This window comes from Bubalus bubalis, chromosome 16 (genome assembly GCF_019923935.1).
Source record: "Bubalus bubalis isolate 160015118507 breed Murrah chromosome 16, NDDB_SH_1, whole genome shotgun sequence".
Classification (NCBI taxonomy): Eukaryota; Metazoa; Chordata; class Mammalia; order Artiodactyla; family Bovidae; genus Bubalus; species Bubalus bubalis.
This window is the reverse complement of record NC_059172.1, coordinates 54,381,855-54,403,434: the sequence shown is the minus strand read 5'-3', so window position 1 is coordinate 54,403,434 and position 21,580 is coordinate 54,381,855. Positions and strand designations below refer to the sequence as shown.

Below are 21,580 nucleotides of genomic sequence, written 5' to 3'. Positions count from 1 at the left end.
ACAACGGAACAAATTTGAATTGGAGAATACAATAGTATTCTGAAGTAACCCTAATATATTTTTTCAATACTTAGCAGTCTGTTAGGACCCTAAGCATATTTGCTAAAATTAACTGTGTTGGTATTTTTTTTTTTTTAATCTCTGATCACCTCCCTCTCTAAGTTTCCATCCAACTCTAGACTCCTGTTGGAGAAGGAAATGGCAACCCACTCCAGTATTCTTGCCTAGAGAATCCTGTGGACAGAGGAGCCTGGTGGGCTGCTGTCCATAGGGTTGCACAGAGTTGGACACAACTGAAGTGACTTAGCAGCAGCAGCAGCTAGACTCCTATTAATTCATTAGCAATTTAAAAATTTTCTTTTATTCCAGAACATTTACCAGGTCCTGAGATAAGTTCATAAACAAGGTAGTGCCCCTGAATTCTTAAAAAGTGTGTAATCTAATAAGAGGATAAACACAAATCACTTGTGACTGGTAAAGATGCTCTGAGAGTAAGCAGAGGGTGCAGTGGTAGTTAGAATGGGACACCTAACCCAGTCTTGATATTTAGGAAAAATTTTATAAGAGAAGATGATTTGTTTCTTGAGGCCTTCTTGCCGTCTCTCATCTTCTAAAGTTATTACAAGAAGCTCTGTAAAATGTCCATATTCCCTAACCAATCTCAAAGTAATTTGCTGGTCTATTAAAACAAAATTCAGACAAAGACATAAATGAGGATTGACTCTACTAAGGATTATTTACATTAATGATATGAGTTTGCTGACACAAAAGTATTATTAAATGATTTTTAATTGATGGCATAGATAAATAATATATTTCTGAGCAGGAAAATCCAAGGGCAACTCACCCCTAATCATAATAAAGTAATAACTCACATTTATTAGCCCTTAGTATTTGTCAGACATTAAGCTAGAGACTTTAGGTTCATTTTATTCAAATGAAATACACAAATATGGCAAACTCTTAACCTTCATTACTCCTCTCATTGTGTACAAGCACTCGATTTTCTACAGGAACCTAAAAGAGTCTGCTTAAGAAGATCAGTAGCTTAGCAAGCGAACATCAATATTAGAATCCTCTAACTCACTGATTTTCAGCCCTTTGGAAGTGAGATGAGATAACGGGGGGGGGACAGTTACAGCATGAAAAAATACATATTCAATGTTGCAGCTGTCTTGACTTCTGATATTCAAAAATTCAAAATATCTAATTTATTTTGATATTTCAAATGACTGTAAAGAAGCTCATCACATGTTTTATGTTTCTAAAGCTGGGTTTGCATTGTTAAAACTTCCTGTATAACATCATTCTCTGATACTTATATTTATTGTATTCTGTACTAGAAATTATAATAAAACATGTCTTTTTCCATGATTTTATGCATTCATACTCATTCTATTTAGAATTTTTCCTAATTACTTGAAGGAAGCAACATTAAACAAAAATGGTTAAATCCTGATGGGTTATCTTTCCTCTGCCCACATTACGGTTTTGTATTTTAGAACAGTGGTGAATTTTTTAATTCAAATACTGTTTAGTACTTGGTAGACTCTAGAATTGAGGTCTCATTTTTTTAAAGTTGAAAGTTAACTTTTTTGAGATCCAATTTACATAAAATATGATGCACTCATATTAAGTATACAATTCAGTAAGTCTTGACAGATACATATTCATACAACCATTACCTTAATTAAGATACACAACATTTCCATCAACCCAAAAAGTTGTTTCATATATCTCATTGCAGTCATTCTTACCTCTCCATCTGTCGTGTCCCTAGGCAACCACTAATCTGCTTTTTGTTACTATAGTTGACTTTTTGGCTTGTTCTACATTGGAATCATGTAATATTTATAGTCTTTTGTATCTTCCTTCTTTTGCTTAATGTGATGTTTTTGTGATCCATATTTGTTGCATGTGTGACTAGTTCCTTACTTTTTTTTTCTTGCTAAGTAGTATTCTATTATAATGGATATATGACTATTTTTTAAAAAAATCTATTTGTCTGTTAATGGACAGTTGGCAGAATGTGGTCTGCTGGAGAAGGGAATGGCAAACCACTTCAGTATTCATGCCTTGAGAACCCCATGAACAGTATGAAAAGGCAAAATGATAGGATACTGAAAGAGGAACTCCCCAGGTCAGTAGGTGCCCAGTATGCTACTGGAGATCAGTGGAGAAATAACTCCAGAAAGAATGAAGGGATGGAGCCAAAGGAAAAACAATGCCCAGTTGTGGATGTGACTGGTGATAGAAGCCAGGTCTGATGCTGTAAAGAGCAGTATTGCATAGGAATCTAGAATGTTAGGTCCATGAATCAAGGCAAATTGGAAGTGGTCAAACAGGAGATGGCAAGAGTGAACATCAATATTCTAGGAATCAGCAAACTAAGATGACTGGAATGGGTGAATTTAATTCAGATGACCATCATATCTATTACTGTGGGCAAGAATCCCTTGGAAGAAATGGAGTAGCCATCATAGTCAACAAAAGAGTCCAAAATCCAGTACTTGGATGCAATCTCAAAAATGACAGAATGATCTCTGTTCGTTTCCAAGGCAAACCATTCAGTATCACGGTATTCCAAGTCTATGCCCCAACCAGTAATGCTGGAGAAGCTGAAGTTGAACAGTTCTATGAAGATCTACAAGACCTTCTAGAACTAACACCCCAAAAAGATGTCCTTTTCAGTATAGGGGACTGGAATGCAAAAGTAGGAAGTCAAGAAACACCTGGAGTAACAGGCAAATTTGGCCTTGGAATATGGAATGAAGCAGGGCAAAGGCTAATAGAGTTCTGCCAAGAGAACACACTGGTCATAGCAAACACCCTCTTCCAACAACACAAGAGAAGACTCTATACATGGACATCACCAGATGGTCAACACCGAAATCAGACTGATTATATTCTTTGCAGCCAAAGATGGAGAAGCTCTATATAGTCAGCAAAAACAAGACCAGGAGCTGACTGTGGCTCAGATCATGAACTCCTTATTGCCAAATTCAGACTTAGATTGAAGAAAGTGGGGAAAACCACTAGACCCATTCAGGTATGACCTAAATGAAATCCCTTATGACTAGCAGTGGAAGTGATAGTGAAGTAGAATAGTGGATAGTGAAGTGGAAGTGAAATAGATTTAAGGGACTAGAGCTGATGGACAGAGTGCCTGATGAACTATGGATGAACTGTGGAATGAGATTCATGACATTGTACAGGAGAACAGAAATCAAGACCATCCCCGTGGAAAAGAAATGCAAAAAAGCAAAATGGCTGTCTGGGGAGGCCTTACAAATAGCTGTGCAGAAGAGAAGCAAAAAGCAAAGGAGAAAAAGGAAAGATATACCCATTTGAATGCAGAGTTCCAAAGAATAGCAAGGAGAGATAAGAAAGACTTCCTCAGCAATCAGTGCAAAGAAATAGAGGAAAACAATAGAATGGGAAAGACTAGAGATCTCCTCAAGAAAATTAGAGATACCAAGAGAACATTTCAAGCAAAGATGGGCTCAATAAAGGACAGAAATGGTATGGACCTAACAGAAGCAGAAGATATTAAGAAGAGGTGGCAAGAAAACAGAACTGTACAAAAAAGATCTTCATGACCCAGATAACCAAAATGGTATGATCACTTACCTAGAGCCAGACATCCTGGAATGTGAAGTCAAGTGCGCCTTAGGAAGCATCACTATGAACAAAGCTAGTGGAGGTGATGGAATTCCAGTTGAGCTATTCCAAATCCTGAAAGATGATGCTGTGAAAGTGCTGCATTTGATATACCAGCAAATTTGGAAAACTCAGCAGTGGCCACAGGACTGGAAAAGGTCAGTTTTCATTCCCATCCAAAAGAAAGGCAATGCCAAAGAATGCTCAAACTACCGCACAATTGCACTCATCTCACACGCTAGTAAAGTAATGCTCAAAATTCTCCAAGCCAGGCTTCAGCACGATGTGAACCGTGAACTTCCAGATGTTCAAGCTGGTTTTAGAAAAGGCAGAGGAACCAGAGATCAAATTGCCAACATCCGATGGATCATCGAAAAAGCAAGCGAGTTCCAGAAAAATACCTATTTCTGCTTTATTGACTATGCCAAAGCCTTTGATTGTGTGGATCACAATAAACTGGAAAATTTTGAAAGAAATGAGAATACCAGACCACCTGACCTGCAGCTTGAGAAACCTATATGCAGGTCGGGAGGCAACAGTTAGATCTGGACATGGAACAACAGACTGTTCCAAATAGGAAAAGGAGTACGTCAAGGCTGTATATTGTCACCCTGCTTATTTAACTTATATGCAGAGCACATCATGAGAAACGCTGGGCTGGAGGAAGCACAAGCTGGAATCAAGATTACTGGGAGAAATATCAATAAACTCCAATATGCCGATGACACTACCGTTATGGCAGAAAGTGAAGAAGAATTAAAGAGCCTCTTGATGAAAGTGAAAGAGGAGAATGAAAAAGTTGGCTTGAAGCTCAATTTAGAAAAGTAAAATCATGGCATCTGGTCCCATCACTTCATGGGAGATAGATGGGGAAATGATGGAAACAGTGTCAAACTTTATTTTTTGGGGCTTCAAAATCACTGCAGATGGTGATTATAGCCATGAAATTAAAAGACACTTACTCCTTGGAAGGAAAGTTATGACCAGCCTAGACAGCATATTGAAAAGAAGACATTACTTTGTCAACAAAGGTCCATCTAGTCAAGGCTATGGTTTTTCCAGTGGTCATGTATGGATGTGCGTTGGATTATAAAGAAAGCTGAGCACCGAAGAATTGATGCTTTTGAACTGTGGTGTTGGAGAAAACTCTTGAGAGTCCCTTGGACTACAGGGAGATTCAACCAGTCCATCCTAAAGGAGATCAGTCCTGGGTGTTCATTAGAAGGACTGATGTTGAAGCTGAAACTCCAATACTTTGGCCAACTGATGCGAAGAGCTGACTCATTTGAAAAGACCCTGATGCTGGGAAAGATTGAGGGCAGGAGGAGAAGGGGATGACAGAGGATGAGATGGTTGGATGGCATCACCGACTCAATGGACATGGGTTTGGGTAGACTGTGGGAGTTGGAGATGGACAGGGAGGCCTGGGGTGCTGAGGTTTATGGGATCGCAAAGAGTCGGACACGACTGAGCAACGGAACTGAGTTGTTGCTGGTTTTTCGCTCTTAATGAGGAAAATTGCTGAGAACATTTTTTTTTACCAGTCTTTATGTGGACATGAGTTTTCATTCCTCATAGGAGTGAAGATGTTGGGGCATGTGTAATTATATGCTTACCTTTTTAAGAAATTTCCACCATCTAACATTCTCACCAGCATTGTATGAGAGTTCTAGTTGTTCCGCACCCTTTCTGGTACTTAGTATTATCTGTCTTTTCATTTTTAGCCATTGGTTAGTATATAGTGGTGTCTCATTGTGTTTTAACTTGCATTTTCCTGAAGACAGCAGATGTTGAGTACCTTTGCATATGCTTATTGGCCACTGGTGCATCTTTGTGTGTGATGTGTTTCTTCAAATCTTTTGTCCCTTTAAAATATGTCTTCCATTACTGGATTGTAAAGTTGTTTTTTTAAAAAATAAGAATCTGGATACAAGTGCTTTATCAGTAATTTGTTTTTTTTGTTTTTTTTAATTTTATTTTATTTTTAAACTTTACATAACTGTATTAGTTTTGTTACAAATGTTTTGTCCCAGTCTGTGGCTTGCTTTTTCATTTTCTTATTACTGTCTTTAGGAAAGCAAATATTTAAAATTTTGAATCCAGTTTGCTCGGTTTTTCTTTTATGATTGGTGCATTTTGCATCCTGAAAGATCTCTGCCTATCCTAAGGTCTTGAAGATTTGTTCCTATGTGTTCTTATGAAAAGTTTTAACTTTTATCTTAAGGTTCATGGTTTGTTGTAAGTTAATAAATTAAGGTTTAAGATTCCTCTATTCCATTATAGGGATCCAGTTATTCTAGTTTGTCATCTGTAGTAGGGTCATGTGTGCTGTGCTTAGTCACTCAGTTGTGTCCGACTCTGCAACCCCATGGACTGTAGCCTGCCAGGCTTCTCTGTCCAAGGGGGTTCTCCAGGCAAGAATACTGGAATGGGTTCCCATGCCCTCCTCCAGGGGATCTTCCCAGCCCAGGGATCGAACCCAGGTCTCCCTCATCGCAAGCAGTTTCTTTACCGTCTGAGCCACTAGGGAAGCTCATACTTGTGTCATTTCATTAATAGCAAGAAATATGCATGTATATTCATTAACGTGCAGTCTTTAGCACTTCCTTTGTTTTGTACACCAAAGTTATTTAAAAGATCATCCCTCTGTATAAAAATCTTAATTTTGAAGTAGTTTTTATTTGCTAATCATCATTATACTTGTGTTATTTTTATATATTGTTTTTACATATTCATTTTTGGGGAAGCATTTGGAGTCTGTAAAGCTGGAAGTATATATTAAACCTTTGGCTAACACGGAGTTCAGGATCTCCCGATCTTGCTCTATGATAAAAACAGCCCTGGACACTAATCAGGGTTCTGTTTTATCCCTGTTCCTTTGGTTGTGGTCTTATTTCTCTCACCTTACCTTGACAATTTTTGTTTGCTGTTTAACTGGAAGGAAAACAAAATTCTCTGTAGCAATCAGGTAAGTATATGAAAGAAATCAAAGAGCTGGTTAAGTTCACAAGTTCTTTTATCTTTTCTACTGTCTTTTCTTTTTATTATTTCTGTAAGCCAAAGTGTTTCTTTCCGTTAGACTTTTCAGAAGAGCCACAGGTGCTCTCTAGGCATTCCTTTCTTTTTAATAGTCTGCTTTTCTGAATATGTTTTTTTTTGAGAGTAATACTGAACTTCTCTAGAGTTTACCATGGGCTGCTGCTAGCCTAATGTCTCAGAATGTTCGATTGATTGTCTTGGGTTTAAATACCATTTAGAGCACTTAAAAACACAACGAAGTGGGGGTAGAATTTTATATTACAAATAAATTGCATAGACTTGAATGGGCTTCCGTCTGTCTCCTCTCTAATACTTTACCTTTTCCAGTTCGCCTTAGCTATTTTTAATCCAGGAGCAATTCTACTCTACCTTTCCTTTGAGAAACCAATATATATGACTCTCTGTGATATTCTTGTGTTTGTTTTGCTTGTGGGGTTAGTGCTCTTTATTTTTTATATGGGTTTCATGTGCTACCTTGTGTTTCTCCAGGTATAATACAGTTCATTACTAATAATATGATTATTGACTTTTTTTTTTCCCTCTGTTTTCTCTTTCCTTCTCTCTTTATCCTGTGGTTCTTGTGCAGGTCTTGTTCAGCGTTGTGTGATCATCCAGAAGGATGACAATGGATTTGGGCTGACGGTCAGTGGAGACAATCCAGTGTTCGTACAGTCTGTCAAAGAAGGCAAGGCATTTTTTTAAAAAAAACAGTCTTGTCACTGGGAGAAACAGAGTAAGAATAGAAAAGCTTAAATAATGTCTATTGCTTAGAATAAAATAAATGCATAATTATAGGTCATATGGCCTTACTGTACTAGATTTGTCTTTAGTGTTATAGGCATGAATTTATCCCAGTTGATTTCCTTTTGTATCTTATGGAAAGAAAAAAGTTCTTGTATGTTTTAGAAAAATCACATGACCCTTTAGTCATGATACATTAAGCATCATCACTTATAGAAGTTTGTGTAATTTTTTTTCTTCATGGCACCAGAGATATTTCGGTAGTGACAGAGTAAAGAAATGGTCGTAGGCTCAAAAATATCTGTCTTTTCCCCTCAAATGACTATAATATCTTATACTACTGCAATATTACCATGTATTGAATACTTTCTTTATGTTAGTTGCTGTAATTTGAGGGAGGTACTTTGGTACTTTTTAATCTCCATTTTACAGGGGATATTGAGTCTTAGAGTGAAAAAAAAAAAAACATTAAATCTGACCATGGTCACCCAGCTAGTGAGTGGCAGAAGCAGGAGTTGGACCTTGTCTGTCTGACTTAACAATCCATGTTTTTCACTGTTTTGTTACATGGTTCTCTTTTAAGAAGATTGTCAGTGAATGTAAATGCATTACATTTTAAGAATTAATTTCTATTACAGATGGAGCAGCCATGCGGGCTGGAGTACAGACAGGTGATCGAATCATCAAGGTAAGGAAAAGACTGTTAGGAAATTTATGGTAGAAATATAAAGCAGCATATATTAGCCATATTTTAATTTTTTAGCTTGAATTTTTATTAAAAGCTGCACATTATAGGTGATGGATTTATTGACTATAAAAATTTATTTCATTTATCTTAATATTAATGTTACCCTTAACTGAAAAGCATAATAAAAGTTTTGAATAAATAGAGTCATGTGTGTTCTTGGGCAGGAGAGTAGCTCACTGTTGTAAAGATCTTATTTCTCTAAGTTAAACTCTTAGCAAGAAATTCTCATCATAATATATTAATTAATTTGAGAGGTGTGCCATTCCTTGTCAAACTTCCAAATGATTATTTCTTCTAAACAAATTTTGCAAAGGTATTATGGGAAGAGGTAAGTGGGAGGTGAGATGGTGTAGATTAATTCAAAGCAAGTGACTGTAGTATAAATATGGATCTATCTGTGGAACACAATAGAAACGCCTTGAGTTTTGATCAGTAGAGTATGGATTCAGTTCAGTTCAGCTCAGTCGTGTCCGACTCTTTGCAACCCCATGAATCGCAGCACGCCAGGCCTCCCGATTAGTCACTAATTATTAGGCAACTAACTAATGTGATTACTTAAAATCAAATTATTGTACAGGAAAAGACATAACATATTTACAAAGAACTTCTGGAAATAAATATTTGAAACATATTATAGAATATAATATACTATAAAGAATACTTTTAAATTACTAACAAAAGAATAGATAGTCTAATGGAAGGATGGGCAAAGAATTTTATCAGGCAATTCCCCAGAGTAGTTGAAATAAATAATATATCAATGAGGATATGTCCAATCTCACTGATAGCAAAGAAGTAGAAATTAAATGATAGGTAAAAATATATTTGCTTGTTAGGAATTTTAAAGACTGCTAATACACATTTGATATAGTTTGGGAATGGTACCATGGCTACTCTTATAAACTTGTGAATATAAATTAGGTAAAACCTGTTTAGATGGAAATTTGTCAATATATATCAAAAGTTACATATTTTTAGAAAGTTTATAAATTTTGACAACAGTTTTGCTTTAGGAATTTATCTCAGGAAATGGTGTTCAAATGTGAAGTGATATGTATATAGGAAAATTTACTTAAGCTTTATCACGTTGAAAACTTGTAAGCAATCTAAATATGCATAAAATGAGGGCTAGAGAAATAAATTGAAGAAGAAGATGGCAACCCACTCCAGTATTCTTGCCTGGAGAGTCCCAGGGACGGAGGAGCCTGGTGGGCTGCCATCTATGGGGTTGCATAGTCGGACACAACTGAAGCGACTTAGCAGCAGCAGAGAAATAAATTGCATTACATCTCCAGCTCTTAAAAAGAGTAGATTAGGTCTATTTGTACCTATATTGAAAGGCATCCATAATACAATAAAACAGTATTTTTTTTATTTGCAGAAAAAGACAGTTATAATGTGTGTGTATGCTTGTCTATCTGATGTGTGTATATTAGAATAGCATCTCAAAGATTAAGCATCATGCTTAATAGTGATCATCTCTGGTGGGCATGACAAATGTACTTTTGCTTCGATTTTATACCCTGATAAATTTGAACTTGTAAAAATTAGTATTACTTGCCTCAGAAAAAATAATGTTAATAGTAGATCCATGTTTGATATTTTCAGTTTTAATTTCTCTGGCTTAGTGGAAATTCTGGAGAACACTTTCTACATTTAGCCTGCCTGAAAATTTAATTTTCTCTGTAAAGATTAGGTCATGATCAGAAAACAAAAGGTAAATTGAATATTATTGTAGAATATTGGTTATTCATCTTTTGAAAAATGTATTATGCTTTTGGAAAACCAATGAATTTGCAATTAAAAGCATAGAGAGCTTTTCTATTTGCAAGGGTTCTTCACTGTGAAGGATTTGTGTATCTGTTGCATAGTATATTTTATCATTTTTCATGGTGAATAAGTTATAATGTCCTTTAAATCAAGGCCTTTTTTGGTGCTCAAGTTCATTTTGTTGCTGAGTATACCTTATAGAGGGCTTCCCTGGTGGTGCTAGTGGTAAAGATACTGCCTGCCAATGCAGGAGACATAAGAGACAGGGGTTTGATCTCTGGGTCAGGAAGATCCCCTGGAGGAGGACATGGCAACCCACTCCAGTCTTGTTGTCTTGATTCCGTGGACAGAGTAGTCTGGCGGGCTGCAGTCCATAGGGTCACACAGAGTCAGATACGACTGAAGTGACTTTGCATGCATGCACACACATATACCTTGTAGAATAGTGGTAAAAGTGAATATTGAACCAGATATGTACACGTTTTTATATAGGCCTGTTTACTATATTATAATTGGTTGTATTGTGTATAACAGTTCCTAAAGTCAGTTTATCCATTGTCTCAATTAGAATGTATCTGACACACACTGTTTTTATAGGTGAATGGAACTCTGGTGACTCATTCAAACCATTTGGAAGTGGTGAAGCTAATCAAATGTAAGTGAATGTTATTCTCAGTTTTGTTTTCTGAAACCCTTAAAGCAAAGATTAGCAAACATTTTCTGCAGCAGGCCAGATAGTAATTTTTTTAGGCTTTGTGGGCCAGATAGTTTGCCACTTGACTCTCATTATAGTGTAAAAGCAGGCGTAGACAATACATCAGTGAATGGACGTGGCTGTGTTTCAGTAAAACTTTATTTGCCAGAATAATCTGTGGGTTGAATTTAATCCCTTGGCTGGAGTTTACTGACCCCTATGTTAAAGTCTGAGGTGAAAATTCTTAACTTACTAATAACTATCTTTAGTCCCTGGTGGCTCAGACAGAAAAGAATCCACCTGCAATACAGGAGATCCAGGTTTGGTCCCTCAGTTGGAAATAGCTACCCATTCTAGTCTTCTTGCCTGGAGAATTGCTGTGGACAGAGGAGACTGGCGGGCTACAGTCCATGGGGTCACAAAGAGTGACTAACACTTTCACTGTTTTTCACTTCATCTTTAGTCCACTTCATATATATGGCTGATTATAATGTCCTTGTCATTCTTGGTTATATTGAAAATATTTGAAAGAAATGGATGAGTTGACCTGAAAGAGAATAGGTTAGAAAATCAGACACAATGGCTGGATTAACTGAAATGGAACTTCAAGTAACATCATCATATTCTCTCAGATAAGCAAATGATTAAATAATCCAGGGGAGTGATCTTCTCTTGGAAATCCCCAGGGTTAAGAATTTACAATCTTCTCTATCAGACTATTCCACAGGATAGTAGGCTACAGTTAAGAGACAGGTGTTTGTGGCCAAGCAGAAACACTACTTCTTTATTTAATATTACTTCTTTTCGGTAAGTGGACATCTTTAAAATAAATTTAATACGCTGGAATCTTTCTTGGCCTTATTATTGCTTAGATAAAGTAACCCGTGAATTCCTTTACCTTGTCATCAGAGTACTAGTGCTCTAAATCTGTCACTTTGTTCTTAGTGTTTAACTTGAGTACATTTTAAAAAGAAATGGGAAGATCAGAATTAGAAGACCTCATACTTGAATAAATTTGGTTACTTAGTTAATGAGACTGTGACTTTTTTTAATGTATATTTGTATTGTATAAATATATTTAGTGCATATTTGTATATAGTATTATTTAGTACATATTTATGTACTAAATAAATACATATATACATATAAATTTATGACATAGTAAATTTTTATGTACTATATAAATACGGTTTATGATAATAAATATATGCCTGGTAACTGTGTTCCAATATCAGTTTTACTTAAATCCTTGGACTATAGCAGTAGATTACTTATCCAATAACAAGAGCCTAGCTGAAAACTCAAAATAAGCATAAAACAGTCTAAGTATTGAAAACAGATATAAATTTGAAATGCCTAAACCCTGTGTACTATACTTGTAGTAGAGTTCCCTCATGTCCTGCTCTTCAGTGCAGATTCTGGACATGATAAAAGTGATTTCAAATCAAACGAGTTTAAAAATATCCAAAGAAGGAAAGGGAAGAACCAGGAAGCTTTGAAAGACAAACATGGATAAGTCAACAAGATACATCAGATGACTTTGTGACAGTCACAAAGTGTTTTTGATTGAAAAACTTTAAAAGTGTATATACTTAAAGTCTCCCCAGTATCACAGCATTAATGACTAAGTGTAAAAAAAAATTTTTTTTTGGAACTTGAAACACTGAAATAATTGCCATTGAGTTTCATGGAAGAGTAAGTGGAAAGAAACACTATGAAATACAATTTAAAGAATAAGAGAAAGGTTCTGTCATTAAAGATCAGTTATCTAGAAAAGTTGTTTATTTGGAAAGTGGTTTTTTTTTTGATTCTATATAAATAATGAATATCTGTTGTTGAGTCTCTGGTTATGGGTAACTTTGCTTTCTATAGTTTTTTCCCCTGTAAAATACTTACTCAATTTGTCTTTTCCTCCAAATTTTTAAAATTAAAACTTGGTACTTTTTTGTTGTGGCTTTTTCTTTCTCTTTCTTTTTTTGTGGGGTTTTTTTGTCACACTCATTTTTTAAAGTTAATTTAAAATTGCATCATTACAGAGTTAGTTAAGCCTTGCCTAATTAGTATCATCTTAATATGGTGAGTTTTTAAATTTCCATTTGAGAAATTGAGCATAGCCATTAGTAGATGGTTGATAACAACTCATTCATATCTAAATTTAAAAAAATCATTGGTGTCATAAATCTTACTTGCTTTTAAGTAATATCTGATCTTATGAGTAATAATTTGTTATCTGAAAATCGCATTGTTCTTTTAGATCTGTAGGGGAGTCATAAAAGAGAAATAACAGATTGGATTCTTTTTCTGTGGAGAAATGATTAGCCAGCAGATGATGAAACTTTCTCACATAACTAGATATTTTAGAACTATCAAAGATTAAGTAGTAAAATGCTGTAAAATTTTTTTGACAATGTTACTTTCCCTTCCTCCGCTTTCTGCCATCTCTGTCCCGGAAGCTGGTTCCTATGTAGCTCTCACTGTTCAGGGACGCCCCCCTGGGTCGCCCCAGATTCCACTTGCTGATTCTGAAGTAGAGCCATCGGTCACTGGACATATGTCTCCCATCATGACATCCCCTCATTCACCTGGTGCACCTGGGAATATGGAGAGAATTACTAGTCCTGTGCTCATGGGGGTAAGCGTGGGAAAATGTCTCTGTAAATGTCGTTATATAATGAATGATGCCTTTGCTGTATGTTAAGAGTTTCAAAGTGTTGAATTGCTAAACAAACTTTAAGCTTCTAGAAAATAATTTGCTGCTGATAAAAAATTACATAGTGATTGGAATGATTGCACAATATTGGGATGGCAGATTTAATTCAAGTATTTAACACTTACATCTACAAAACAGTGTACCTCCCACAAAAATATAATTAAGATATCTGTGGTCAAGGTCCTTTGTCTTCTTAGAATATATATTCTAAGAGGAAAGGGGTTTTTTGTTCATTGTGTTTCCCCAGAGTCTGCAATATTGCTTGGCATATAGTGCTAGATACTTAATAAACCTTTGTTGTTTGAGATTGAATAAAGGGTATGCAGGTAATTATACTACAAAGGCAGGATGTTGACATTATTAGAAGGAAAATATTAAATTCTGTGAGGTTTCAAAGAAGGGAGAAAGCACATCCAGTTGCGATAAGGAAGGAGTTTATGGAAAGCTGTTATTTGAAATGAGCTTTGAAAAACAGTTAACATTCAAGTGGTGGCAGTGGAGGTCAGGGGGAGGAAGGCAACCCAGGTAGCAAGAGTAGGATAAACAAAGGTAAAGAGCCAAGAAAGCATCAAGTATTGGGGAGAAATAGCCAGGACTTTTGTTTGGCTGGTGCTTGTTAAAGATTTATACGGTAGGAGATGAGCTTGGAAAAATAAGACTATTTATTTTGAAGAGTCTCAACAATGAAGCTAATTTACATGTAACTGGATTATTAAGGATATATTACATATTTTTTGACTGATGTGATTATAGCAAGATTTTAGGAAGACTAATTTGATAAAATATTATAGGGTTATAAAACTGGGAGAAATGGCAGGAGATGTATTAGGGAGCAGTCTTAATACTTCAGGTAGGAAATACTGGGAATTTGAGCCATGCAAGGGATTTGATAGTAAAGATCCAAGGGAAGGCAAAGTACAAGATACTATTCTTACACTTAAGTCAACTTCATTTCTCCAACTGATATTAACATTTAGTGTTTTTTGAACGTGATATTAACATTTTAGTGTTTTTTTTATCAAAAGTGAGATAGAAAGGTTGAAATTTCCCTATAACCATTTATCTTCAGTGTCATATCTGAAAGCTTGGTGTCATAACCACCGGAAATAAAGAAAATCCTGATAAGGTATTGAAGATTGGAGCTGAAATGTAACATCGTATGACTCATTTTCAATACATATTTTAGCTTCACTTTCCTTGTATTGGTTCTTGGTTTTTTTTGTTTGTTTGTTTTTTCTTTTTCTAGGAAGAAAACAATGTGGTTCATAACCAGAAAGTAGAAATTCTGAGAAAAATGTTACAGAAAGAACAGGAACGGCTTCAGGTACTAAGTTAGAAATGGGGCTATTTACAGGCCAGTAAAAGCATGAGTGGGCATAGTTGAGTTGGTACTTATCATAATCAGACACTATTGGCAATCAGTGCCATCAGCTATTTTATTGATTAAGGATGGACTTTTTAGATATTTTCTTGACATAAATAGTTAATTCTTGAAATATTTTTATAACTTTTCAGCTATTGCAGGAAGACTACAACCGAACACCTGCTCAGAGATTGCTAAAAGAGATCCAAGAGGCCAAGAAACACATTCCTCAGCTGCAAGAGCAGTTATCCAAAGCCACAGGCTCTGCTCAGGTAACATCACTGTTAAAAGTGCTGCGCGCCATTTTGCCGGAGAATTTTCTTCTGGGAATGTGTCAGACGGTGTTACAGTTAGCCTTTTTAAAAGTTATTTTTTCTAGTATAGGCCAACAGGATGTCCTGTGTAGGATGTTACAGAAATAATGGTCAACTAAAAAAAATGTGAAAAAAAAGAAATGTAGGCCTCTGATTGTTTGGTCATGATATCATGCTGCTTTGTTCCACAGTAATTTTAGAATGAATTGAGTGTTTTTGCTTTGATACGAAAAATTACTGAAATGTATTTAGATACATGTATTTCCATTTTGAGGTTTATTCTGCCATTTGGAAACAGACCGGCAATTATATTTTAAGTAGGGATATATAATTTTTCTTACTTAATCTGCAAAACAACCCTCTGAGATTAGATATTACTGTTGTTTCCCCGCATTTTACATAAACACTTAAAGAAAACTTGGATAAGTTAAATAACTTGTCTGTGGTCATGTAGCTAAATGGAACATGGAACTGGAATTTAAACTCAGTCTGACGAATTTAAAATACATTCATGTTCTTAATGACTATATTTTTAATTTAAAAATAGATTTGCTATATAGGTGTTAAGTTATGAGGATGATAGTCTCATTAGAAGAATAGCTCAGCATTGTATGTCAACCAGATTTATATTCTGTAATGTTTAGATTTGATATATGGAGAAATGAGTAAAAGCTGCTTATTTGTTATTCTTCATGAGTTAGGTCTGTAGCTTCACACAGAAATCATCTATCCTAATCTGCTCGCTTTAAAGTTAAAAAAAATCATGCCATGGTTGAGAAAGCTTGGTTAAATGACTCATACAAGATCACACATTTTTAAGGCCTCTTGACTTCCGGGTTCAGTGTACTTTTCATTACACATTTTTTTGTTTGTTTCTTTTAGTCCCATTAGCTATATGAAGTTTTGAGTATTCTGCCTTAGTAGTAATTGACATAAGTAATGTTTAATGTTGTTGTTACTACTGAGCAAAGACAGCGATCTTACTCGGTTCCAAGAGTAAAACTGTGGTTCCTAATTTAAAAGCTTATAATAGTTTGCAGTATAGCATTGCGTCCCAGAATTGGCAATTTATTGAAGTTGTAAAGTGTTGGAAGGCAATTGACCACAAGTTATAGTGTCATGATCTTTATTAACAGGCAGGGAATATTAATTACATAAGTTGAACTGTTTTATATTTTTGCCTTTATTTGGAAGTTTGAATATTTATTCTCTTTATTGAAATATCACTTTCCCTGTCTTCAAGGTCATGCCATTTTAGAACCACAGCATTAATAGTTATTTATGCCTTTGACTTTTAGAACTTTTAGAGCATTCTTGATCACATCAAACTGGCCAACTTTTTACAGTCTCCATTGAGGTTGCAGTGTGACTCTGTTTCTTTATGCGGTCAATAATGAAAGAGTTTTTTTGTTGTTGTTTGTTTTTAATGTATGTGTGCCTAATCTGTTTCAGGATGGAGCTGTAGTTACATCCTCCAAGCCGTTAGCTGACGGGCTAGCAGTGGGTGAAGGAGAAGCAGATCCTGGTGATGGGCTAGGCAGGCTTGACTATGGCAGCGGAGACGCTTCTCGGCCCGGTAGTGACAGTGCCGATGTAAGTGTTCTGCACTTTCATTTTGTTGTATTTTTCTCTACAGCCCCACTTCCAGACTTGATTGTAAGTTATAGGAACTACAGGCATTCTTTTTACTTTATTTTTATCGCCATCATCTTTTAAATTAATTTATTTATTTTAATTGGAGGCTAATTACTTGACAATATTGTACTGATTTTTGCCATACACTGACATAAATCAGCATGGGTGTACATATGCCCCCCATCCTGAACCCCCACTCCCACCTCCCTTCGCATCCCATCCCTCAGGGTCACCATCATCTTTAATATAGCAATTTGATGGGCAGAAATTCTGGACCCTGTTGTATATGAGCTTTTAATTCCAGAGTTCACTTTTTCCCTTGGACACCATTGCCAAATGTTTCTTTTAAGGAGATGGAATTTCCCAGCAGGCGTCTTGTTTGTGGGTAGAGAAGTTAATAATGCCGGTGCTTTCTTACTGAACCGAGAGGCCAACTGTTGATATCTTTAAGAGCATGTTAATATTCCATTTGTGGTCAGAGTGACTCAGTCTTGAATCATGGGGCACTTTGCCATTTCAAAGAGGAAAAGCCTTAGTCCTCTTAGACTTCAGTTAATAGCCCATGTTTAGTAATGCTTTCTTGATTAACCCAAAAATTGCCAGATGAACATGGATAGTTGTTAAGATGATAAGAAAGTATTTTAAGCCGAATATGATGTAGTATCACAGTTATATGAATACTTAAGTGTTATATACTCAGCAATACTTTGTAAGTAGTATGCAGTAATAGGAATAATTACTTCAAAATAGATCACCCTTCTTAAAAGTGATGAAGAAAATAATCTGTTGTAAGTCAGTTTTTTTCCAGTGCGGGTCATAAAATCAGTTTAGTGGGTTGGGGCCAGTATTTTTTTTAAAAAAGAATAGAATAAGAAATAAGAGTGCTTTGCATGTAAAGGAGGTAAGTATTACTTTTTGTGACTTTTGTTGTATACACACCTGCACACGTTGTGTGCATTTGTACACATGTATAGCTCTGTGTGTGTGTGTATGTGCACACGTTGGTTAATAATGTAAAATTTCTCTTAGTGGAGATTGTAAAAAGAAAAAAAATTGAAAGCCACTGGTCTAAGCCACCACCATTTAGGGTATCTTGATGCTTAGGCTCAGTGACTCAGTTCCTTGTGCAAGGAAGATTTGAGGATATTTTTATTTTGAAAGATACTAATAAGAGTTTTATGATTAGATAGGCTAATTGTCTTGATGAAAGATTTCAATTTTGCCTCAAGAAAAGAATTATAGTAGCTTACATTTATTGAGCATATGTATTAATACCATCAGCTATAATAGGTGTTAAACATATTTTATCTTAGTTAATTCTCAGAACAGTCTGATGAAGTAGTACTATTGTTATTACTTAAACAAAAGGAAAAACTGAGGCCAAAGTGAGTTAGCTAACTTGCCAAACTTACTCAGCTGGTAAGTGATTGCCTCTACCTAATTTCAAAATACCAGCACTCAAAGGCTCCAAGGTCTGAAAATGCATTACATTTTGGGAGAGCAGTGAAAATTTTACAGGTGTACTAGGACTATATTAATAGCTAAAATGGCTGGAGTTGATCTTAGAAGCAAAGTCTTGAGTTCAAGTTATAGCTTGTTCTAGCAGTGCTGCTTCTGGGAATCCTCACATTTCTTCTGTTTGATTCAGTGCTGCATCTCCTCTCTGGTTTCATGGCTTATCTCTCCCATTAGATGTTTCTAGTGGTAGATGTTTCTAAGTTTAGATGTCTGTAAACTTGCTCTCAACTTTCTTGAGAGCAACACACCCATCATATTTGACTTTATATCTACGAAGACAATGAGATTGTAGGAATTCAGAACAAGTGATGGAAATGAAAGATTTGAATTTTATCTTATTTACAGAAATGTTAACCATAAAATCTGTGGCTTAATTAAATATCACTTTATGAAATACAGAGTGAATTGGCAAGTGTAGAAACAGGCAGTCCAGTGAATTCAGACTGTTCAACATGTGTCTGGTGTTTAATTGGTCTTTGAACAAGAGGGAATGAGTAGAGTTTGGGCTGTATCTTGCATGCAGAAGAGAGGCACAGCCAGAAACATGTCCGTGTCAAAAATGAAGTAAATAGACAGGGAGATCAGTAAGAAAAGAAGACTACTTGGCTTAAGAGGAACTTGACAGATGTGTGTTAAATGGCTGATAAGTTGTCACCATTTATTGAATACCTACTTTGTGACAGTAGTTGTACCTAATGTTTACAGTTACTCTTTTTAACTCTCAGTAATCTTAAAAAAGCAAGTGTCACCATTTTATAGATGAGGCAATTGAGGCCAAATAAGCGGATGCTGTGGATATCCACATGAGAGGCAATACAGTGAAGACGACTCACTGAACACGTAACAAACTCATGTCATTCCTACAGGTGTCTTTTTGAAGCTAGAGATACATATTTCAATGTTTGTTTCAGTTGTACTGTATTAAGATTGTAGGAACCAATCGATGCCTTACATTTTTTCCATTTTCTTCTCCTTTTTATAAAACAATCTCTTTATGGTGTTTGTGATATCATTCAAGTGAGTGAAGTCGCTCAGTCATACCCGACTCTTTGCGACCCCATGGATAGTAGCCTGCACCAAGTTCCTCTGTCCATGGGATTTTCAAGGCAAGAGTACTGGAGTGCTATTTCCATCTCCAGGGAATCTTCCCAACCCAGGGATCGAACCCAGGTCTCTCACATTGTAGACAGACACTTTACTGTCTGAGCCACCAGGGATGCATAATGTGATATCATTAGCATTGTGAAATTCCCTGCTCTTGCTCACCTCAGAGAAGGCTTTAAAGAATACTCACATGCCCATGGATATACTTCTCATAAGAGAAGCTCAGTTCAGTTCAGTCGTGTCCGACTCTGCAACTCCATGGACTGCAGCATGTCAGGCTCCCCTGTCCATCACCAACTCCCAGAGTTTGCTCCAACTCCCGTCCATCAAGTTGGTCATGCCATCCAGCCATCTCATCCTCTGTCGTCCCCTTATCCTCCTGCCTTCAATCTTTCCCAGCATCAGGTCCTTTTCTAATGAGTCAGTTCTTCACACCAGGTGGCCAAAGTATTGGAGCTTGAGCTTCAGCATCAGTCCTTCCAGTGAATATTCAGGACTGATTTCCTTTGATCGCAAATTATCATCTAAAACTCTTTTGATTTTCATTTTGCAGCTGATGTTTAATTTAAAAGTTACTTTGAGGAATTTCTCTGGTGATCCAGTGGTTAAGAATCCACCTGCCAATGCAAAGGACACAGGTTTCATCCCTGGTGCAGGAACTAAGACCCCATATGTTGCAAGGCAGTTAAACCCATGTGCCACAACTACTGAGCCCATGCTCTAGAGCCCGCGTGCCACAGCTACTGAGCCCACACACCACAACTGCTGAAGCCTGTGTGCCTAGAGGCCATGCTTCACAACAGGAGAAGCCACCGCAGTGAGAAGCCTGCTCACCTCAGTTAGAGAGAAGCCCCCACACACAACTAAAGAAAGCCCACGAGCAGCATCAGAGACCTAGTGCAGCCAAAAATAAATAAATAAATAATTTTAAAAATAAGTTATTTTGAAAAATTCCTAACTTACTAAAAAATAGACTAAGATAATAAACTCCCGCATGTACCTAATCACCCAGCTCAGAGTCATCAACAAGTGCTTAAACTTACTTTTGTCTGTATTCCTTCATTCCTCGTACTCTCCATATACTGGATATTTTAAAGTAAATCCAAGATATTATTTCATTAACATGCGTCTTTGGGAGGAAAAAAAGACTTAAAAAGTTAGAGCCATAGTAGCATTACCAAATCTTCATTAATATTTTCTTAAAATGCAATGTGATTAGCCTAATAGTCTTATAATAATCTTTTTACAGTAGGTTTATTTGAGGCAGGATCCAGTCAACAGCTTCAGTCTTTGGTTGATAAATCTCTTAATTTATGATAGTTCCCTCCTCTTTTTTTTTCTTTCTATTTTTTTTGTTAAACTGGGTCATATGTCCAGTAGAACTACCCACATTCTAATTGTATTTTCATGGAGGTGTTAAGCATGTTCCTCTGGTATATATTTCCTGAAAATTGATAGTAAGATCTAGAGTCTTGAAAAGATTAAGGATTGAGGGTTGTTGTTTGGCAAGAACAATTCATGGGTGGTACTGTGTATATCCTGTTACACCACATTAGGAGGAGAATGTCTGGTTGTCTTTTTACAATTGTTAAGTTTGTATAAGGTATGCAGATTAAATCAGCATAATTCCTTCCTCATAAATTTCTCCACTATGTTTTTATCTGATGTTTTTACTTCCATTGATAGCAAAAATGCCTGCATCCATTATTTAATAAGGGATTTCAAAATGATATAATTTTGTCATTCTTCCTGTATTCATTAAATGAAATTATTTTTAATTTTAATTTTCCCTTCTAGCTTTTAAGTTGCTGTAAAATACAGCTTATACGGGAAATTCAGGATAAATATTTGATTATTTTCCCTTACATATCTATTTTCAGAAGAATTGGTGCCCTGACATACTCTGAAGGTCACTAAATGTGGGGATGTTTGCACACATGTGTGTAGATGTGTAATATATTGAATTCACAGATTTTTAACCTGTTTCTTACTGCATTTCAGTCCATTACAGTTATTTTTCTTTTTGATACTTATTAAATTGTCCCTTTTGAGGGGACTAGTGTGTTCCTTCTCAAGTTGTCTTCTGTGTTCTTTTGACATGACTCCCCAGTAGCATAGGTTTCTTTCTTTTTGGTGTGATAAGATTATTCTAGCTTGATCTGTCCTACCTCTTAACCTAGAGTCATCCATTTCTCCCAGGTGGGGCTTATATTTGAAATTACTGTTCTCTCTCTCTCATACACATTATATATACAAATAGCATATATCTTCTGTATAGGCATTC

At 36.0% G+C, this 21,580-nt stretch overlaps 1 protein-coding gene across 5 annotated transcripts in view; it reads left to right on the top strand.

Moving 5' to 3' along the window:
- The window catches only part of ARHGEF12 (Rho guanine nucleotide exchange factor 12), a 168,459-nt gene that overhangs the window by 96,721 nt on the left and 50,158 nt on the right, over positions 1-21,580 (top strand). For all 5 annotated transcript variants that reach the window (XM_044929608.2, XM_044929609.1, XM_025266751.2 and 2 more), the window contains 7 exons: positions 7,286-7,384; positions 8,079-8,128; positions 10,556-10,613; positions 13,106-13,284; positions 14,609-14,686; positions 14,878-14,997; positions 16,492-16,632. In XM_044929608.2, coding sequence (XP_044785543.1) covers positions 8,090-8,128; positions 10,556-10,613; positions 13,106-13,284; positions 14,609-14,686; positions 14,878-14,997; positions 16,492-16,632 — 615 coding nt within the window. In that variant the 5' untranslated portion in view covers positions 7,286-7,384; positions 8,079-8,089. The remainder of the gene's footprint in view (positions 1-7,285; positions 7,385-8,078; positions 8,129-10,555; positions 10,614-13,105; positions 13,285-14,608; positions 14,687-14,877; positions 14,998-16,491; positions 16,633-21,580) is intronic.